Source organism: Camelus bactrianus, chromosome X, assembly GCF_048773025.1.
Source record: "Camelus bactrianus isolate YW-2024 breed Bactrian camel chromosome X, ASM4877302v1, whole genome shotgun sequence".
Lineage (NCBI taxonomy): Eukaryota > Metazoa > Chordata > Mammalia > Artiodactyla > Camelidae > Camelus > Camelus bactrianus.
In genome coordinates this window covers 7,048,468-7,064,882 of record NC_133575.1, presented here as the reverse complement: position 1 = coordinate 7,064,882, position 16,415 = coordinate 7,048,468, and the positions used below count along the sequence as shown (strand labels likewise).

At 43.6% G+C, this 16,415-nt stretch overlaps 1 protein-coding gene across 2 annotated transcripts in view; it reads right to left on the bottom strand.

Annotated features, from left to right (window-relative positions):
* Positions 1 to 5,102: 5,102 nt before the first annotated feature.
* Positions 5,103 to 16,415, bottom strand: part of WWC3 (WWC family member 3) — a 102,131-nt gene continuing 90,818 nt past the window's right edge. For both annotated transcript variants that reach the window (XM_074359825.1, XM_074359826.1), the window contains 5 exons: positions 13,621 to 13,785; positions 12,185 to 12,277; positions 10,259 to 10,486; positions 9,791 to 9,918; positions 5,103 to 7,768 (listed from right to left, as the gene is read on the bottom strand). In XM_074359825.1, the coding sequence (XP_074215926.1) occupies positions 7,702 to 7,768; positions 9,791 to 9,918; positions 10,259 to 10,486; positions 12,185 to 12,277; positions 13,621 to 13,785 (681 nt within the window). In that variant the 3' untranslated portion in view covers positions 5,103 to 7,701. The remainder of the gene's footprint in view (positions 7,769 to 9,790; positions 9,919 to 10,258; positions 10,487 to 12,184; positions 12,278 to 13,620; positions 13,786 to 16,415) is intronic.

Genomic DNA, 16,415 nt, shown 5'->3' with positions numbered 1-16,415 from the left:
CAAAGGGGAACTACAAAGTGAAATCATAGAATCTCTTAAGAATAATGATAATGAAAAAAACATTAGTTGAGAGAGAAAAATTTCTATCACTAAATTGGTTTAGGAATACAAATTTTTAAATAAAAATAAAGATACCCAACTCAAACAACTACAAAAAAGGCGAGTAAATGATCGTGTAGAACTGAAAAATTGTGCTCTACGGTGGAATTTGACACAACATTGTAAAATGATTATAAATCAATAAAAAAATTTTTAAAAAATGACTGGGAAAAAAACCCAAAAAGGCAAGTAAGTAACACACACACACACACACATAAAACAGTATTTCATGAGTTATAAAATAGAAAAATAGTACAAGAAGTAAAACCAAAAGCTGGTTCTCTTTTATAAAAGAAAATAAAAGTTAAAAAAATAATAACCCAGTAACTAACCTTGTTTTTTTAAAAAAACAAAACAACAACAAGGGAGAAAACACAAGTAGAAAAAATTGGGGATGACAAGGGGGAAAGAACGATCAAAATGAAGGCAATTACAAACCAGTCTTCCATACAGCTCTTTACAAACAAATTGGAAAATGTAAATTAAATAGATCGTTTTCAAGGAAAATATAACTTGCCAAAACTGACAAGAGACAAATCTAAAGAGATCAATTTCCACAGAGGAAACAGAGAACGGTTTTTAAAGCTTCCCTGCGGAAAAAAAGCATGAAGCACATCCAGATGATTTCATGGCAGAATTCTCCCAAACGTATCCTCTCTGAGCCAAGAAACAGAAGACAACTTGCACATTTGTTTTATGGAGTATAACACTGATCCTCAACCCAGCAAAGACTGCACTAAAAAAAGTTACAGTGTATCAAAACACTAGCAAACCAACTCCAAAGCACACTAATATCTATATATCATGATTTATTTTACAAAAGCAAGGGTGGTCTTCTATTAGGAAATCCATTAATATACGCAATCATGTTCTTAGAGTTAAGAAGGAAAAGCGTATGATTCGTTCAGTAGATGGAGAAAAGGAATTTGGAAAATTCCAACACACATTCATGTTACAAACACTCAAGAAAATAGAAAATGATGGATTCATCCTTAACATTGTGTGTGTGTGTGTGTTAAATTCACCTCCTAAAGCCAACATGTTATTTAATGGGTAAACACTAGCTTTTTCGTGAAAGCCTGAAAAAAGATATCTGGCTTTGAGAGTATGTATACTTACTTTCTGTCTCTATCTGGATTTTTATTTTAGGCAAAGCCTATCAAGAAATATGCCAAAGATAAATGAGTAAAACTGTAAAGCATTCCTGAAAGACACAAAATTAGTCTTGAACAAGTGGAGATACATAATATATTCTTGGATAAGAGGACTGAATAATATAAAGATGTCAGTTCTCCCAATTTGTAAATGCAATGCTGGTAATGATTCCAACTCTTTTTTCCCCCTGGAGCTAGACAAATTGATTATAAAATCCATTTGGAAGAACAAATAAGCAGGAATAGCCGAGCAAACACTGAAGAAGAAGAAAGGAAGGAGGGGCAGCCCCAACAGACAATAAAACACACCAAAGAGCTTCCATAATTCAAGCAGCTTCGCTCAGAAGAAAAGCACACACTCTGCAAACGGCCAAGACTCACAATGTGACAACATTCTATTGGTGACGTCGTGGAGACACTCACATACATTGCTGATGAGAATGTAATCGAGCAGGACCCTATGGGGCTTCCCAGGACAGCCCCCCCGCCCCACTATGTCCTCTGCCTGCCTCTTGTCTGTAGAAAAACTTTGGCCGTCTAGGCCTTCTCCGAGTTCCAAAGAGTAAATTTAATCAGAGAAGTGAGAAAAATGCAGAAACAAAGGAAAACAGTCAAGCAAGCCAAAATAATAATAGTTTAGCCATTAAACAAAGTCAAGGACCTTTGTTTTTTCCTCAAGGGCTATAGGTCATATTCTGAGCCACGTCCTTTGAGCTGTTTTGCAGACACTGAAGCCCCCACCAGGTGTAAGAAGTTAACTGCATGCTGACCACCAGCACGCAGACCACAGACCGGTTGGAACCAGAAGGTTAATGTTGACACCTGATGACCTCACCACCAACCAACTGGAAGAATGTCCGCAAGCTGACCGTGCCCCCCACAACCCCCTCCCTCACCCTGTCTTTAAAAATCTTACTCTTAAAGCCTTCAGGGAGTTTGAGTCTTTTAAGCGGTAGTTACCTGGACTCCTTGCAATAAATGCTGCACTTTCCTTCACCACACCTGGTGTCAGTAGATTGGCTTTACTGCGCATGGGCGAGCGGACCCAAATTTGGTTCAGTAACAAGAACGCAAAATGGTACGCCCCCTAGGGGAGAAATGTGGCCATACCCAGCGAAATCCCATGTGGATTTAGCCTTTGACCCAGAGATCCCACATCTAAGGATCTATCCCCTAGAAACCCTGGCAAAAGTATGAAAAGAGGTCTGCAGAAGGGGTTTCATTGCTGAATTATTTTGAATAGCGGAAGACTAGCATCACCAGGAGATGGCTGAATAAACTATGGTACGTCCACTACTGCAGTGTGCAAAGGCAAAAAGGAATGGAGAATGCCTCTATGTGCCACTCTGGGGGATGTGGGGGTCGGGTGAATGCATTCTGCATGTGGGACGGATGTGAATTTGAGGGAGCCAGAGGGCCAACGGTAGTGGGTTGAATGATGGTCCTGCAAAAGATATGTCCACGTGGAGCCTGTGAACATGACCTTATTCGGGGCTGAAAAAAAAAAGCGCTTTGACAGAGGCAAAATTAAAGATCTTGAGATGAGATCACCTCGGGTTAACCGGATGACACGTGTTTTAGGAGACAAGTGAAACGGAGAAGACAGCAACGTGAAGATGGGGGCAGAGGTTGGAGCGACTGTAGGGGGCTCCCAGAAGCGGGAGGAGGCAGGAAGGGCCCTCCCCAGAGCCTTTGGAGGGAGCGCAGCCCTGCCGACTCCTTGATCTCAGAGTTTTGGTCTCTAGAATTGTGAGAGAATACATTTCTCATGTTTTAAGCCACTCAGTTTGTGGTCAATTGTTACAGCAACCAGTAAAGATGTTGGTGAACTCAGATATATTTACGAGAAAAAAGCAGGTGGTGAAAAATGTGTATGGTGTGCCACAGTTTACCCAAGAGAGGGGAGTGAGGACAAGCACAGATGTGTCCTTATTCGTGTATAGATACGTGCACACGTGTGCACTCCTGGGTATGTGCTCATGTAGCTGCTTATGCAGGGAAAGCCAGTCTGTCTTAAATGGTGACCTGTAAGGAGATTCCTTATTTTGTAGAATTGTCTTTGGAACCATGTGGATATTTCACACAATTACAAAATAAAATTTTAAATCCAAAATAAAGTGAAACACCTGTGTTTCCAACTGGTAGCTTAGCCACACAGAAAGGAAATATTCCAAGTTACTTTCAAACACAGTGATTTGACTGCATATTCCTAGTGATAGACTTTAAGGGCTCAAGTTACTGAAAGAAAAATGTCAAGCAGTTTTCAGTCATTGTAGTATCGGTGGTCGCATTGGGACTGTTATTCTGAAATGGTGGTTTATGTGTGTAACACGGGATAAAGCAAATGAGTCATTATATGATATTCAATCTTCCCTTTATCCTTAAAAAAATACTATTGATTTAAAACCCTAAAAACAATGACCAACCAAGCATTAGTGAATACCCCTGGCACCAAGCAACCAAGTCTCCCTGGAGACTGATGGTGAACCTATGTCTTGCCCCCTATCCTGCCCCGCCCCCCCAAAAAAAGGAGAAAAATGAACTTGAATCAGAGTAAGCTTTTAGATTCAACAACAGCTTCTTTTCCAGTATTTATTTATAGGAAATAAAGGTCAGAGGAACATGTTAAACTATACCCAGAGTGTGGGAGACTCAGAACATGCAGCCTTGTTTCTTCAACAGATTACAAGGGAGTGGGTGTGGTGGGGGCAGGGAGGGATCCTGGGAATTAAACACAGACACAACTACGGTGAGATACCACTTTGCACCTATGAGGATGGCTATGATCCAAATGACAAGTGTTGGCCAGGATGTGGAGAAACTGAAGCCCTTGCACACTGCTGGTGGGAATATAAAATGGGCAGCTGCTGTGGAAAACAGTCTGGCAGTTCTCCAAATGGTTAAACACAGAGCTACTATATGACCTAGCAATTCCACTTTTAGGTACAGACTCAAGAGAAATAAAGCCGTATGTCCATACAAACCCTTGTACACAAATGTTCACAGTAGCATCATCTCTGTTAGCCCAAAAGTGGAAACCAACCCAGATGTCCACAACTGCTGAATGGATAAACACAATGGGGTCTATCCACACAAAGGAATATTATTCAGCCATAAAAAGGAGTGAGGTCCTGACACACGTACTACAACGTGGATGAGCCTGGAGAAGACGATGCTGAGTGAAAGAAGCCAACACAAAGGCCACAGAGTGTGAGATTCCATTTCTAGGAAACGTCCAAAACAGGCAAACCCACAGAGACAGACAGATTAGTGGTGGCCAGGGGCTGGGAGGTCAGGGGTGGGATTGGGGGGTGACTGTTAAAGGGCACAGGGTTTTTTTAGGGTGAGGGAAATGTTTTAAACTGCACTGTGGCCTTTGCTCTATGAATATACTAAACTCTGAATATACTAAAAACTGCAGAATTACATACTTTAAATGGGTGAATATAATGAAATGTAAATTCTATCTCAAGAAAGCTGTTCCTCCACTCCCCCCAAAACATCATAGACCTAAAAAAAAAAAATCTCAGGAAACAGGTATTAAAAAAAAAGAATGACCTTTGAGACAAGTGGAAAGGTGGACCATGGGTACCGAATGCTACTGAGTTATTACATGTTAAGATGCCATGGGGATACTGGGTGTGTTTTTTTCTCTTAGCAAGATGTACTGAAATGTTTCCAGCTGGACCGAGAAGGTTCGGGATCTGCTTCAGAACACAGGAGGGCTGCATATGTGTTCCTTGTCCCATTCTGTCCTCATGCCTCGATTCTCATGTTGAAAAAAATTACATACATTTTAATATATTTAAGTCTCTGTAATTACACTTTAAAAAACCACACACATTCTCATTCTGTTCTTAAGGCAGGTTAGTTTAATTTTATAGAAGAAATATTTTCAAACAATACAAATGACAATTAGAACAGTGACAAAAATAGAGATGAATACTGATTATAACTTATTCCCACAACAGAAGGTACAATTTCAGTGGTAACAATTCAGTGATCAGATGAAGTGAAGACCAAATTCCCTTTTACTCATCGGACTGTTTTCTAAAGGACCCTGGTGGCAGACTTCGGATCATCTCCAGACTAACGCTGCTGACAAAACACGGCAGTTTTCTTATCACAAGGCACGGTTATGGACAAACTTCAACATAAGAAAATACCCCTTAAGACGCTAGGATTTCACTTTTCTGCCGGGTGGGATATTTTCCAGGGAGTGGTGGTCTTAACTAGTCGTAAGCTGCAACATCAACTCGAGAAAGAGAAGCCACTTAGGTGCTCAGTGTCCTGCCCGCGGGGCTGGCACAGAATCCACCCCCTCTCCGTCCTTCAGTCCTTCATCTGCCCGGCTTTTCTCTCCTTGCTGACTGTGGTCCCACTCAGGTGCAGAGGCAGACAGATGCGGGAGGGAGGCAGGAGCGTGGGGAGAGGCGCAAACACAGCGCCCCTTGAGCTGATACCAAAGCGGGGGCAGCATTTATTTCTGGTGGGGCAAAGTGGGATTTCTTTTTTTTTTTCCTTAACTCTGGGGTGGGGAAGCACCACTGCAAATGGAAATCTGTACCTACTAGGCAGTAACATTTATATGAAAACCCTTGAGAGCTTCCTGTATTGGTGGAGTGGTTTTTCCCATGTTGCTGCTCCAGAGGGGTTGGCAGATCTGGCTCAACCCGCAATCCACTGGGAGCATCCCATGGGCAGGGATCCCCCACGTCTGGAGTAAATGATGTGCTCCCACACACCCCAATTCTCCCTCCGAGTTTAAAGCTCCAACAGCTGGTGGCAGGAGGTCCTGCCACCCCCTTGAGCTGCTCAGCAAGGCTGTCGCCCACGGGGCACTTTGGGCCAGGACTGATGTTTTGTGTGTCTCTACCTCTGTTGTGGGCATGTATACAGAGAAATCAGCAAAAAAAAAAAAAAAAAAAAAAGCGAGACTAGAGGCAGAAGTACATAGCGAGAGGTGACAACTGTGGAAAAGCAAAGTTTTCAGTCTCACCACCACTGATGACTTCGCTGTCCGTGATTGGTCGCGTGTCATTGAAATGCTTTTACAAAATTGATTTTAATAAACGTGGAAAGGAAGGCGGGTGATACAAGGGGCAGTTACAGATTAACGAGAAGAGAGGCTGCTGATTGGGGGGGCGGTGCACTGCCGGTGGGGGGGCGGGGAGGCCAGGAGGAGGGCTCCGGCTTCTCTGGCATTTGGCGTGGCTCACCTCACCCCTCAACCCAGGCCTTGTGCAGGGGAGTGCTTTTCATAGGTAATAAATATGGATTAGACAAACTATACCATTTAGTACTTTAAAAGAATGGTACAGTTTTATTACATAAGAATTTTTCCCTCGTGAACTAGTTCTAAGATTTCCGAAGAAATACTGGGTAGACCCCAGTGGGGGGTGCGGGAGCTCTGATTTAAAGCACACACTCTCCTGGGAGTGACTCGCTGGGTAACTTGCGTTACCCACAGACGCCTGCTTCTTCAAAAGAGCGCCTTCAGAGGCGGTCAGGTCTACGTGGTGACTGTCTCCATCAGCGGGGCCACTGCCCCACTGAGATCGCGTGTTCCTACGTCTCCTCTCAGGTTCCATCAGGACAGAGCGGCAGAGCGGGGCTCCACCACCACCTTCCTGGTTGGTCAGGATCAGATGAAGCGGACTCAAAAGGCGGGGCTGCCCGAGGCCGGGTGAGGACGGCTATGTGGCTGGTCACCGTGGACAGGCCACGGGGGCTCGGGAACCGGCTTCAGACTCGCGGTGCGCACGGAAAGGCGCACGGAAGGCAAGACGGAAACGAGGGGCCATCGTGGGAGAGCGAGGTCTGCCAGGCGCACACGGCACTGACTGGGGACCGAACCCCTGCGCGTGGCATCTTAACAGAACACAGAAGGTGTGAAACTTACAATGAACGTGATAAATGCACACACGGGAAACAGACATGAGTGACGAGTTTAGCACAGAGCGTTTGCATTTCAGGTGTGAGAAACAAAACCGGCCCCAAAGTTCCATTCTACTGCATGACAAATACTGAAGAACAAAATTTCAGTCTTAAAATACATCTTAAAGTCGGTATTTTCCTTCAAGGAAAAAAAAAGTACTATAAATAAATTACAATACAGTGAATTTGCCTGAACTCACTTCGTTTCTGTCTTCCAGCCTTTAAGTCAAATAAAACAGCGTAAAAACTGTACACTCTTAACATGATAGTTGATCTTTTATAAAATAACCTGTCTTTAGAGATGTCAATTTCACAACAAGGAAAAACCAAGCCCTGTTGCCGTCACTATTATAAAATATATATGTATAGATATATGTTTTGTTTTTATTTTTTTACAAAATGTGTATATTAATAGCTTTGCACAAATATTTTAAAGACAAATTTAGCTAGTCTAAGAACTTCATGAAAATAAAATGGGCAGATAAATACTTCATGTGTACAAAGCGCTGCATCAAACATCGTCGGCGGGCAGAGGAGGTACGTTAATCCTTGGTCTTGTAAAAAAGGCTATCTTCTCCCTGAGATTGGAGAGAATTAGAGGTTAGAAGCTGAGATCGATGCAATGAAAGCTGGCAAGAGGCTGATACCAGGGGTGGCTTTTCTTACTCATACAACACACTGAATTTCAATCCCCAGGAGCACATCTCACCTGTTTGTACACAGATTCTCTACATTTTAATAGAAGTTATGAAGCCCCATGAGGGCAACGGTTTGTCTCCAGCGCCCAGAACAGTGCCTGGTATACAGGAGACACCCACTAAATATTTGCTTTTTGAATAAATGAATGAATAAATAGAAAACCATCCAAATAGAAAACTAAGTCATAATTGAAGGAAGACATAGTATTTTATATTCTTTTATGATGAGGAGGTAAAAATTCAGGGTATAAAAATATTAAGGCTAAAAGTCAGGTACATAGGATTTCACCCTAAAAGGGAATAAAGCACTGACTCAAGCTACAGCATGGATGACCCTTAAAAACATCGTAAGTGAAAGGAGCCAGACACAAAAGACCACATACTGTATGCCAACACTTACACGAAAGGCCCAGAACAGGCAAACCCATAGAGACAGGAAGGAGACTGGTGGTTGCCAGGGGCTGACAGGAGGGTGGGATGGGGAGTGACTGCTTAACGAGTAATGGGGTTTCCCTTCAGGGGGATGGAAATGTTTTGGAGCTGGACAGAGGTTGTGACTGTACTAAATGCCATGGAACTGTTCGCTTCAAAATGGTTCATTTTATGCTATGCGAATTTTACCTCAACTTTTTAAAAAGCAGACAAAAAGAATATAGATATTAACTGTGTAATTCTCCTCATATAAAAATGTAAAAACAGGGAAAATTAATCTACACTATTCAAGATAGTGGTTACTCTGGTGTGGGAAATCTGGGGTTGCTGATAACGTCTGATTCTGGCCATATAGTGTTAGTGACAATTCACTGAAATATTTCATACGTACCATATGCACACTTTCCTGTATGTCTACTGTGCTTCAATCAGAAGTTAACTAAAGGGGGAGGGTATAGCTCAGGGGTAGAGCACATGCTTAGCATGCATGAGGTCCTGGGTTCAATCCCCAGCACCTCCATTAAAAAAAAGTTAATCAAAAAGACAAAGGCGATACATATATGTATATATATATGTAAACCACTGTGTTGTTTACAATAGCAAACATTTGGAAAGAAGTGGGATATAAAACAGGTAAATTATACCTATCAGATGAGGCCAAAAAAGACAACACTATGTGACGGCCTGGGGTATTTTAATTAAAAAAAAAGCTAACTCTCTTCCTTGGTGCTACCTATGGAGGTGGCCGCGGTCTCCTAGTCGGCATCATGGCCGCCCTCAGACCCCTCGTGAAGCGCAAGATGGTCAAAAACGGGACCAATAAGTTCATCCGGCACCAGTCAGACCAATATGTCAAAATTAAGCGGAACTGGCGGGAATCCAGAGGCACTGACAACAGGGTGCACAGGAGGTTCAAGGGCCAGATCCTGATGCCCAGCATTAGCTACAGGAGCAACAAGAAAACAAAGCACACGCTGCCCAGTGAAGTTCCTGGTCCACAACGTCAAGGAGCTCGAAGTGCTGCTGATGTGCAACAAATCTCACTGTGCTGAGATTGCTCACAACGTCTCCTCCAAAAACCGCAAAGCCATCGTGGAGAGAGCAGCCCAGCTGGCCGTCAGAGTCACCAGTCCCAACGCCAGGCTGCGCAGCGAAGAAAACGAACAGACTGCTCGTGCGCACACTGTATTTGTGTTAATAAAACCATGAAACTCAAAAACTTTTTTTAAAAAACTAAAAAAATTTTTAAAAGCTAAACGCAGAGTTCAACCCATATTATGCTTACAAGTGACATGAAAAGAACAGTGCTTAGAGAAAAAAGAGCTGGGTAAATCCTGCCAAGGCTAACAGCTGCGGGGAGTCCTGCTTTGTTCTCCTGGGGGTCGTTTTCAGTCCTGCCTTTACTTTTATAAGGACAAGAGTTTGAGGGTAAAGAGTCAGAGGGAAAGTGAGGCCCGGGCTTCTGCCCACCTGAACGTCTGCACTTGGATGGGCTCCTTGAGGTTCTGCCCGCGCAGCTGGCACACCCCTTTGGAGGCCTTCTTCAGCATCTTCTCGGCTGCCTGCTCTTGATGGAAGTCAACTTTGGTCTGTCTTGTCTGGAACAGAGGATGGACAAGCTGGTTTGACTTGTACTTTTCAGGAAAAGCGAGTGCAGCCCCTTCCAGCTCTGGGGACCCCAAGGGGAGAAAAGCCGGCCCGATCAGCAGGCTACCACCAGGGAATCCTCCTGGGAGCTCCTATGGGCTCACGGCTCGCAGACGGGGGACCCAGGGACCCTCCCTCCAGGCCCCTCACACAGCTATGTTGGAACCACGGAGGACAACAGCCGCCGGCCGGAGGAAGGGGAACCCGGCTCCCCATGGGGAGGCTTGATGGGTCAAGCAGAGCTGGCCCAGACGCCCGGGCGCGGCGAGGTGGCCGGGCGGGGCTCCTCACCTGCCTCTCGGCCTCCCGCAGCAGGCTCCGGAAGCGCTCATCCCGCAGCACCCAGGCCGGGAGGTCGGTGTGGCCGCGCAGCTGGGCGTCCTCCAGGCGCTGGCGCAGCTCGCGCAGGGCGCCCAGCTCCTCATTCAGCTGCCGCTGCCGCGTCCGCGATGCCTGGAGGTCCAGCTCCAGGTCCAGGGATGTTCGGGCCCCCAGCGCCGCCAGGGAGGACCTGCAGGGCTGGAGACCGTGGACGTGAGTGCGCATCCGGCCCTTCCAGCAGCTTCTTCCCCAGGAGCCACAGCGGGGAAGCAGCGACCGGACGGAGATGACCCTCGGCCGGATGCTGACACAACCCTGATTCAGGCATGAGTGGCAACCTCCGGTTCAGTACCTGCAAACTGTCTGCTTTAATGGCCTGTTTTTGCACCAGTGTGGAGAACAGACATTCCCATATGGGATAAGCGGGCACCGGCTTGCACAGGTGCTATGTGACAACAGAGAGCAAAAACCACAACAGGTCCGTTTTCTTTAGCTCTGAAATTCATTTTGACTTGCATTTGAAAAGTACAACTGATGATGTGCAAAACATTTATGACCAAAAATCCCTGAATATCTAACAAGAGAAAACTGATCAAAACATTCCAAAGCCAATAAGATGCAGCCATTGTAAAATGGTGAAAAAATACACTGACGTGGCAAAATCTTAATGATCTACTGTATAAGGGGAAAAAAGCATGCTATAAACCACATGAGGGCTTCTTGTTTATAAACACATGGATGTGTTTATGCACATACACCCATGCATGTACGCATGCACCCAGAAATACACACACAAGCTGTCAAAAACGTTCCTCTTCCATATAAGCCTCAAGTAGCAAATGTGCTGTGTTCAAGAAAGTCCTAAGATGAGAAAAGAACTTCGTACATGGTGTTGAGAGCAGTCCTGCCCCTCCCACGGCTAACAGCCCTGGGGAAGGCAGTTACTGCAACGAAATCACAAATCCACGAGCACATCAGTACTGTTCAGAGGCCTGAATAACTCTTATGCTTTTCATACACACATGACATTATTTTACACATATACAGACGTTAAATGCAAATGTAAGTGACTTAATAAACATAAATTCATTTAAAAGCACTCACAGCAGAGCTCAATGGTTCTCAACCAGGGGTGACTTGGCCCCTCAGGGGACACCTGGCAACGTGTGGGGACATTTTTAGTTGTCATAACTAGGAGAGGGAGGCTACTGGCAACTAGTGGGTCAATGTCAGGATGCAGTTCAACATCCCACCGTGCACAGGATGTCCCCCACAACAGAGAATGATCTAGTCCAAAGTGTCAATGGCCCTGCCATTGAGATATATTTTTGTAGCTAAATTATGTATTTTTTAATTCTCAGTCAAGGGTTACTCTCAATACAACCGCCACAAGGAAATCTGGGAATTTTTTTTCTTTAAAAGAGTCTTTGCCAGGGAAAGACAGGGAACCACTAGCTCACAAACTAAAAGTAACAAAATTGTAAACTGGAGTGATGGGGAGAAAAAACTTGGTGTATAAAGGAAACAAAAACCATAGAACAGTCCTATGTAGAAGAGTGCTCTATGCTGGAAGACTCAAATTTTCTAAGTTGTATATATTCCCCTGTCAGAAAGAAAAAAGATTCTCTTATACAGAATGGGTGACTGTTTATTAATTTCTTATATTTTAAAATGTAAAGATCATATATTATCTAAGTTCATGAGATTATCTTAGGAAATTAAGAAATAGTGTTAACATGTTGATATTACATACGCTTTAAAAAAATTATTCTACATAAACAAGGAAATAAACATATTACCTTTTAATTAATATTACCTAAAACAGTACCTTTTCAGGTTTGTAGAAATAACTCCCAGGGTATGTATAGACTGCATATTAGTCTACATGGCACATACCTGCTTATAGCGAAGGGTTCGTCTTTCCAAAGTGTTCCGGACAAAGGGGCACTTCCGGGGCAGCGTTGAACTGTCGCTGTCACTACGATAAAGCTGCACCAAAAAGACTGAGGTTCAGAGACACTCTCAGGAATTCAACATTCATTCTTTGTGTACTCTGCATTAAGATGATTTTGTTTCTCATCCAAGGTACTCAAGCACACTTCTGACTTTAAGAGCTTTTACCAAGACTCTGGGTTTCAGTTAAAATACAACCTACATAGGAGTTTCAGGTAAAATGAAAACAAACCAAATGAGCAGACCAACCCCCACCGCACACCCTCCCTCCCCCTCACCGCACACCGAGGCTCCGGTGCGCTCCCCTGGCTGGGCTTCTCTGAGTTCATGGAGTCCCAGCAAATTTCGGAGGCTGAGAGTGGGCCTGGGGAGCCCTTAACCGCACTCCCAGTCTCCTGGGCAGGTCTGAGGGTCTGTTTCTCTCCTACGATCTGACTCTGGCTTTGCCCTAAGGGAGCAGCTCCCCGGCAGCCCCTTGAAGGGAAGGTGCTTCTCCAACAGGCCTGGCTCAGAGGAGGGAAGGTCACAGCCCTCCTCAACCCCGACGCCCTCTCCAGGCCGCTGCCTCGTGACCACTCATCCTCCACGATGCTTTCCTCTCCTAGTCCGTGCAGTCACTGTCCCACAGCCACGGTCAGCCAACCTCCAACGTGCTGTCCTGCTTTATGTGCCACAGCATGTGGGGTCTCCTGCACTACCTATCCCAGCATCCTCAACCCTGTGTGCACATCAGAACCACAGGGAGCTTCCCAAACCTCTGCTACCGGCCCCTCCCCACCCGTGCTCCTGAGGACTCCTGGGGGTGGAACCCAGGCACAAACATTTTGTGAAACTCCCCTAACATGACTGGTTTGCAAGGTGAAGCCAAGGTTGAGAACCATCCAGCGTCTCCCACTACCGCCCACAGGGTGCAAATTTACAAGTGGGGGGTCAGACCCCCTGCCTCAGCACCCTGAGTCTTCAGGGCTGTGACCTTCCTGGGACCCCCGATACAGCTCTACTTCAGAGCTCCTAACCACTCAGTGACCTGACTTCCTGATCTCAACCCTAGGCAGGACAGTCCCTGTTTCCATCTGTTACTCCTCAGACTGATGGAGCAATGATTCGCCCTGCTTCCTGACCGGGAGCTTGTGCACTCCCAGCACTACAAATCTGGGGAGACACACCAGGATCCTGAAGAAATCCAGACTTAGATTTGCACAGGGCGGCAGGGTGAGGAAACCAACACCAATTTCATGCCCACACATGCAGGGTGCTCGCTGATTAGTATTATTTGTGAGAACAGATATGCCTTTTGGCATAAAGAAGTGAAAAATAAAACACAATCTAAGAGGAATAAAGAAAGCCACTATGCAAGTGGCAAAGGAACTTCAACCTACTCTGCAAACGTACTGGCTTCGTGCTCCAGGTGAGAAGGTCTGGGAACGGACGATCGTGCTGCTGCGGACGAAGGGCGAGCCGCGGGCCCGGCGCCCAGGCCTCTCCTTCGGAAGACTTGCTACTTCTTCTGGGAAGAGATCTTCTGTGTTGGTTTCCTTATCAACCTAGATAGCAATTCGTTTGTTACCATGACTTTTTCTAGAATGCAAGCAATAAATCAGCATTGTAACCAAACAACTGTCTCTAGAGAGAAAACAGCTTAAAGATCTAAAAGTCAAAATATTGGTCACTTTTAGTCCCTTTTGATTTATGTGAATGAACCCAAGTTACCCTACTGATAACTCTTAGATTTAATCACGACATTCTGTTTTCCCAGCCTCAATGTTAGCCTAAGTATAGGATTCCTAACCTGATATCATATGCCAAAATTTACGGACTTTTCCCCTCATTATGGCATAAGATAATATTTTGATTTTTAGATCTATAAACTATTTTATCTCTAGAGACCTGGTTTATTGGGGCTGCATCAGGATTTTTACTAAAGACTAGAATTCACAATTTCATGTTTTCTTTTTAAAGCATAAAATTAGTATCAAACTAAATGAGAGTGTTAGATTACGATATACAGGACAAAAGAATCTGTGATTCCAAACTTACAAGAAAACTAAAAAAATCAAGATGGAACAACTCCCTACAAGGTACTAATATTAATTTTGCTGTGAAGAAACGTGACAGGCGTCATTTTAACAACAAGAATAAAGACGACTTAATTAGCAGTAGAACATGTTCACAATATCATCTAGTTGTTTCTGCCAAAAACACAACCTAAATCTAATAAGGAAAAATCACACAAACCCACAGGGAGGGATATTCCACAAAATAACGGACCGGAATTTGTCAAAGATGTCAAGGTCATAAAAGACAAAGATGGAGGAAATGTCCCAGAAGAATGAAGAGAAAGCACAAAACTTGACTGGAATCTTTATAAGAAAAATTATTTTTGTTTCTTTAAAGAACATCTGTGATATAATTGGTTAAATTTGAGTATGTCTATAGATTCGATAATATTGATGTTAATTTTCTGATGGTGACTACTGTGGTTATAAGACCGTCATTATTTTTAGGAAAACACTGAAAAATTCGGCTGTATAACATCTGCAGGGTATCCTCAAATCAGAAAAAGGTTATATGCTGTCAAGTAAATAAACAGACATCATTGTATCCACAGGTTTCAGTGTGTCTTTAATGGATTCTACTGTGGATCACTGTGGGAACTTTTTGTGTAAACTGTGTTTATTCTCCACCCATCTTAGTTTATTTTTCATTTCATCTCCAGGTTGATTCTGTAAACACCTTTTCCTTAGGTCACCACTTTAAGATGCCACGCCTCTTTTCTGACCCATCAGTGCAAATCTAGGCACTTTATCCTAATTTTTAGAGCTTCTATTAGCCATAAGATCTACTTTTATCTCCACTCTTCCACATAGTTCGGGCTCAATCTTTTTATTGCCTCCTCTACCCAGTCTTGATGGTGCCTGTTTAAAACTTTCTGCTGATCCTGGGTTTTTTCTTTAAAAAATTTTTTTTTAAACTCTTAAATATATATTTTTATTGAAGTATAGTCAGTTTACAATGTGGGTTTTTTTTTAATTCTTAAATATACATTTTTATTGAAGTATACTGATGCTGGGTTTTGTATTTGCTTTGTGCCCACTCTATGCCATTTTAGAATCCATTCTTTTTCTTTCCATGCTCCACATTATTCAGATTTTCTGCATGATGATTTTCCCTTGGTAATTTATCCTGAATTCCATATTTACATATTACAGTCAATACCTATATTGTTACCTATTGTTTTCATCTTTCTTTGAAATTGTTCTTTGGATTTAATGCATATAACTGATCTGCTCATTGCATCATACAGTTATTGATAGTAGAGACAATATTTTAATTTTCTTTAACTTTTGTACACACGAGTGTGTACTTCTCTCTTGCTGCTTTCAGTGTTACACCATTATCTTTGATGAGTCTGATTACAGTGTGTCTTGGCGTGGGTCACTCCAAGTTTACCCTACTTGTAGTTGTCAAGCTTCTTACATTTGTATGTCTATTTATTTCCTCAAATGTGGAAAGTCTTTATATATCTTCAAAAAAATATTTGTTTAATCTACCTTAGAAAGATGCCAAGGGAGGGACTCTATTTCTTCATTTGCTATGAGCTAAATAGTTTGGGAACAAAGACTCCCTCACTGGAGATGATGGCGACGGGCACCGCTAAGATCAGGAGAACAGAAGGGCCAAAAGGCTGCTTTGCCATTCTTTGAATATTCTTTTTTCTTGTTGTTTTTTGTTTTGGTGGGGAGGTAATTAGGTTTACTTATTTATTTATTTAATGGAGGTACTGGGGATTGAACCCAGGACCTTGTGCATGCTAAGCATGTGCTTTACCACTGAGCTATACCTTTGCCCTTGCTTCGCTGTTCTTAATGTCACAAGGGAGCAAAACTACAAAGTCCAAACCCTTAGGGACCCAGGAAACACCCTGAGTCATGATGTGTGGCCCTGAAGATGGGAATCAGTCATCACCAGAAGGCAGGTAAATGACTAAGAAACCACCCTTTTTAGCTGTAGTTGTCCTTTCCTTTTAATTTACAGTTGCTAGACATTTCCAGGGTACCCGCTGGGCACACTTTAAGCTGTTTACAGATCTTAGACCACACACTGCTTTTCCTCGGCTCTCAGTCAAATACTGCCGGATGCCATGCCGTCCTGCACACAAGCCTACTTGCTTCGG